The sequence below is a fragment of the Pholcus phalangioides genome, unplaced genomic scaffold, assembly GCF_987345545.1.
Source record: "Pholcus phalangioides strain wild (caught in Gottingen) unplaced genomic scaffold, Ppha-v1.0 ptg000015l_1, whole genome shotgun sequence".
In the NCBI taxonomy this organism is placed as follows: Eukaryota; Metazoa; Arthropoda; class Arachnida; order Araneae; family Pholcidae; genus Pholcus; species Pholcus phalangioides.
This window is the reverse complement of record NW_028301608.1, coordinates 15677104-15683103: the sequence shown is the minus strand read 5'-3', so window position 1 is coordinate 15683103 and position 6000 is coordinate 15677104. Positions and strand designations below refer to the sequence as shown.

Sequence of the window (6000 nt, the reverse complement as noted above, 5' to 3'; positions counted from 1 at the left end):
CGGAGGATGATGGCGACTTATTCGCATCAGCCAGCTGTTAAACATCTTCGTATGGATAGCGGAGAGCGACATCATTCTCGTATAAGTTAAGGTATCTGTCCACATCAATAAATTCTGATTGGTAAAAATAAAAATAAAGCTTCTCTTTAATTTCAGTAATGACTCACGTGCTGCGTATATTGATATTCCTTCAGTGGTGCATGAGAAATAATGGATTTACTTCCAGAATCTTTGTCGACGTTCACCATTTTTCAAGCTCCGTGGTCTTTTGTATACATACATAACTGAATATTATATATATAAATGCGTATTTATATATATATATTTTCTCACGCTTTCGAGTATTTCTCTGTGTCTCGGGTTCAAGGAAGAAGCAAAATGAGCTCTTGATCCAAGATTATTTTTAGACGCTTTTCCCGCGTTTCAGGCTTCATAAAAAAAAAACCAAAAGTTCTCTCTATTCCTTTACTTGTTTTCGTTCTTTCTTCCATTCACCTTATTCTTTGTGCCAAGAAACGAAGCGAGAGCCCAGAACGAATAACATACGAAAGGGATTTAGACTCGGCTAGAAACAGCCGCAGTCTATACAGCGATGGCTGCTGCTGTTTCACTTAGAAAAATTTTCCATGTATTGTGTTGTGTATCGTTTTTTTACGTTGTTGGTCACGGTTTACCTAGTCGTATATACATCGGTGAGTATACTGCCATTTCTGCACGCGATATACTTCGCTATAAACACGAATGATCGCGAGAATGAGCAAAATCAAGTGCGGAAACCTACATAGGAGATTCAATCATATCAATCTTATTATTTTGTGATCATACCGTCCAATTTGTGTAATTTTCTTGCCATAGGTGGACTGTTCGATACCGAAGACAGGGAGCAAGAACTAGCGTTTGCATCGGCTGTAAATTACGTCAATACTGATCCAACTTTTCTTCCTAATTCTACACTTCATGCTCATTCCCGAAGACTAGACAAAGATGACAGCTACAAGGCTTCCATGCAAGGTAAACTTTTTTTTTTTTTTGTAGTTTCAGTGTTATTCATTGGGCAACCAATATGTATAACGTGTTCTGATGAATGGACACACGGGATCTAAAGCCATCTTCTTCTAAAAGCAGGGCTTTTTAATCAAATTTTAATTTAATCCCCATCATCGCATAGAGCATATCCGTTTCAGTATACTTGAGTCTTTTAAGATGGCTCTACCCCTATTTGTTCGCAAGTTAGGATGACTTTTGTATATTTGCAACCTCTCGTGATCATTTTGGGATGCCCGGGAGCAAAAAAGATGTACAACACGTATCTTGTTCATGTGGAAAGCATATAGAAAGATTAAAAAAAAACAAACTCGAATAACTCGTGAACGGAGTGAGTTAGAGCCGTGAAAGTATAGCAAAATGGCCACGCGGTAATGGAAGAGATTCATTGGAGCACCTCCTAGTGGCTACTTCGTGAACTTTCCTGACAAGTTTCAAGAAATATGCAATTTCAAAGAAAATTTTTGATTGGGTAATTGTTGAAGATTATCTAATTAATACTGAAAATGAAACTTAGTTTACTATGACTTTGTAATTTTCTGTTTAACTGATATTTTTGCTTCGGTGATGAACGTATAAACTATCTACATAATTTTGACATGAATTTAATTCTTTAATTCTGTACAAGTGTACATTACCATGGGTAATATATTTTTTTTTAGTTTCGATGTATCCTCATGAAGAACATGCATGATCAAATTGATATCGAATATTTTGTTTAGAGGATTTTAGAGTTTGTGTGTTGTGGAATTAACTCATATTAAATGTTTCATATTTATGAATTTGATAAAATTTTCTTTCATAAAATCAATTAAATTCAGTGATGGAACAATAATAGTCAGTCCATTACTAAGGTGCTGGGAAAAAAAGAACTGAAAAACAGTTATAACTTGAAAACTTGTACTTGTAGGTGCATGAAAATTTTAGAGTGACAACTATAAGTAGCACTAAAAAATTTCCACTAACAATAACTTTGATGTACGCTGCCCTTTATCAGAATTGTTTTTTTTAATTATAGTAAAGGTCAAAACCTGGAAAAAAGTATAATGATGCACAATTAAAAATTATACATTTTTAATCAGAGGAGACACCTTTTTTCTTTATAAGCTTTATTTTTCGAGATGCCATTGATAGATGTGTCATTAATAACTAGTTGTTTCTTCCAAGCTTTTTTGATCAAAGCAGTAATATCATGTTTTTTTCCGTACTGCGTACGATTTCTATACGCTTCGTGAGTCATAATGCCACGCACGTGCTCTATAAGACTAAGAAAAAGATTTATCAATCACCACTCGAGGGGTTCCACCGAGTTGGCTTCAAACCAATACCTTTCTGACTTCAAATCACGAACAGGAGCATTATCCTGTTGAAACAAAAACTGTCTAAACATTATGAGAGATGCCTCGAAAAATAGAAATTCTGTCAAAACTGTCTCTATATATCCACGTTCCCAAGATATAACTGTCATCGCATAGGTCAGTGATATTGGAAACCATCGAATCCATCGAAATTGCTTTTCATCAAAGAAAACATCTTCGTAATTAAAACATAATCACCGAGAGATAGACGCTGTTTGCTCAGCCCCGATTCACGTCGCTTTTATCTGCGATGTTTTATAAGGGAAGGTTTTCATTTCAGTTTTGCATATTAGACATTTGAATTTTTTTTTATCACATTAGGCACAGCGTCAAGTGCGCAAGGCAAGTTGCATTTCTTCTGGAATGACACCAAAGAATTTTTTTTTGACGCATAAAATGTGAATAATATCGTCTTTTTCTGAGGAATGGTAGGAGAAATCCTTTTTGTGTGCCAGTTTTCAGCTCATAATTCTCGGGCCCATTTATGAAACATTTACAAACGGTCTTCAGTCTTTAAATTCTTGTCGCCATTTCATGACCAGGCACCGAAGTTTCTTTGAGAGAAAATATTTCACTTTTTTTAGTGTCCAATAAATATGTTGTCTTTGGCATCTTCACACTTTCAGAAAAAATATTGATTTCCCAGTGCGTGCCTGATCGAAATAGTGCGTAACATATCGGCAAGCATAACAAGCTCGAAACATATCGGCTGTTACGCCAATATGAGAAAAATACCAATTTCTTTCTTCGACGTCAGAAAAAAAAACCACGCGTGCCTTTATATTCATTTTCAGGTTTTTTGACCTATGCTATAATTTCAACAATTTTTTTCTGAAAAAATGCTGCACTCATGAAAATAATTTTTAGTGGAAAACGTTAAGTTCTACTTGTAGTTAAGGAAACAGAAATTTTCTGGATATTATACTCAGGTGAACTCGGAAAGAAAAGTCATCTTGTCTCCGCCGGGACACGAACCCAGATCCTCTTGCGTACCGGGTAAACATGCTACTGTGGCGGTACGCTAATTCTGTCACTGCTAACCGACGTCATCGCTTCAGGGATGTTCTGCCTGTAGTGATGTACAGTCGCTGCCAACTTTCGTCACAACCGATCCAGGTTGTTGCACGGATCATGTCATTTGCATATCCAAAAAAAGTGATATGCGCTGTGTATAAAAGGATTGAGTTATGTTATGTCGTTGCTGCTTCACTCCGTTCACTCGCTGGTTGTAACCGTTAATTCTAAAAATGTAAATTTATATTCTGTCTGCTCACAGGCTTTTGTGCTGTGCAGCATATCTTAACTTCTAACAAAATTATGTTTAATTATTAATTGTTGCAATAAACCTGTTTTATTTGTTACCGCTGTGTCATCCGTCTTTCCGTGAGTGCCTTAATCCGTTGTGAGATGAACACGCTTAATCCTGTCTGACATTGTCTATAAGGATCCTATTTTTTGGAAGCATCTATCTACTTGAGATATCTGGAGGCCCCCGGCGACAACCGAGAAACTACCATCTACACCACTGGACATGACCCCGCCTTCCTTATTTCACGTGCTGTGGAATGAGGTGCTGAAGTAGAAGCATCTCAGCGGCCTCTCTTAACTTCAGAAAATGGCCCCCAGGTGGGACAGTAGAGAAAGATAGACGATTTTTTTCTCATTTCATGATATCAAGGAAACATATTTTCAATAAAAATAAATGACAATATCATAACTTTCTCCGATGACACTGTATTACTTTACTCAGGTGACGATTTGCAATCTCTAACTAACCTAATGAATACCGATTTAATTAGAATTCGAAAATGGTTTGCTGCAAACAACCTTCAGATAAACACATCAAAAACTAAGTTTATAAATTTCTTTTCCCAAAGTAATATTCACTTTTACCCTAATTTAATTTTCCATAATCACAATTGTACAATTAGTTCTGATTGTAATTGTTTATGTCTCGAACAAATTAATACAATTAAATACCTTGTTAAATACATTGATCACAATCTTAAATAGAAGAGTCTCACGTCAAGTATTTCCAAAAGAGATCACGCGGCTAGCAATTTATAAATTTTACTATCTCAAGCCTTACGTGAATCAGTTGTTTTTACTAACTGTTTATTACTCCTTGTTTCACTCACTCCTACTATATGGTCTAACTGTCTATGGTTCTGATTGCCTTTTAACCCTTTACCCTCTAATCAGCCTCCATAAGAGAATAATTAGAATCATCACAAATAATTTTACTACACCATCAATACAACTTCATCAACATCTTGGAATACTTACATTACGTCAATTATAAGTGGTATAAAATCTATTCTCCTCCTATTCAAAGGTCAATTCTCCTTGCCTTTAAATACATCTCGATCTCCAAATAGACAAAATAATATGTATTCAATTCCGTTACCTCATAAAACACTTTTGAAGAAACATTTTACTTATCTTATCCCAAAATTCTACAATACATTACCACCAGAAATCACTCACAATACTAATTTATCATTCTTTAAAACATGTTCTGGAGTAAAAATCGTTTTGACCGTAATGAAAAGAAATTCATACAAAAATGTTTAAAATGTCCTTAGGATCAATTGAAGCAGTTTTGTTTTTTTGAATAGACCGTACATGCTCAACGCTGTGTAAGCGGCTTTATTATAGGGAATTACGATACTTGTTATTTGTTGTTTTCAGTTTGCGATTTGCTTCAAGTGGGCGTGGCAGCATTATTTGGACCGCAGTCAGAAATCACTAGCATGCACGTTCAGTCAATATGCGATGCTCTGGAGGTGCCACACGTCGTATGCCGTTGGGAATATCGACTTCAAAGAGACGACCTGTCGGTAAATCTCTACCCTCACCCGAAGACGCTGAGCAAAGCCTACGTCCAACTCTTGGAGCGTTGGGATTGGAAAGAGTTCTATTTTGTCTACGAGGAAAATGAAGGTTAGAGGAACTACAGGTTTGTCCGAGAATTGTTTGCACAGCAGATATTTCTGCTACCGTTGACTTTTGAGAAATCCCCGTGCGGTAAAACTTCCAATAGGTAGAACCCGCTCCGGAAAATAATTTGCAAAAATTTCATATATTTTAAATGCAATATTTATCGCGAAATATTAAATACATAAAATCACTATGTTTTGGCAACTTATCACTGTGTTGGAAAGTTTTAACACTCACGAAAGCTGCCATTTCCAAGGACTGTACATATACAAATAGAATTAACTCAACCATTTTACTTGTTTTATTACAATAAAAGCAATTAAATTTTTTGACATTATTCTTTGATTACAGAATGTTACAATTACAATTACAGAATGTTTACAACTTTGAATTTAATTTACGTTTCGCAGCTCGAAAGTTGCCATTTTTAAGGACTGAACATAAATAGAATGAACCCAACGCCATGTTTGCACATATTATTTTTTTTTATTGGCATTAAATAGCAATTATGTTTTTTGACAATTATTTTAACGATCACAAACTTTTCAAGACTTTGAATTTAATTTATGTTGAGCAGTTTGTGAACCACACCCTCAATGATTGGCAACAAATGCTGAAAAATTCAAATTCAAATATCTCCGTTAATATTGCATTTGAA

The 6000-nt window shown here is 35.4% G+C and overlaps 1 protein-coding gene across 2 annotated transcripts in view; it reads left to right on the top strand.

The window, feature by feature from the left end:
- Nucleotides 1-507: 507 nt before the first annotated feature.
- Nucleotides 508-6000, top strand: part of LOC149075530 (glutamate receptor ionotropic, kainate 2-like) — a 28106-nt gene continuing 22613 nt past the window's right edge. For both annotated transcript variants that reach the window (XM_089242908.1, XM_089242907.1), the window contains exons 1-3: nt 508-692; nt 856-1011; nt 5094-5345. In XM_089242908.1, coding sequence (XP_089099034.1) covers nt 593-692; nt 856-1011; nt 5094-5345 — 508 coding nt within the window. In that variant the 5' untranslated portion in view covers nt 508-592. The remainder of the gene's footprint in view (nt 693-855; nt 1012-5093; nt 5346-6000) is intronic.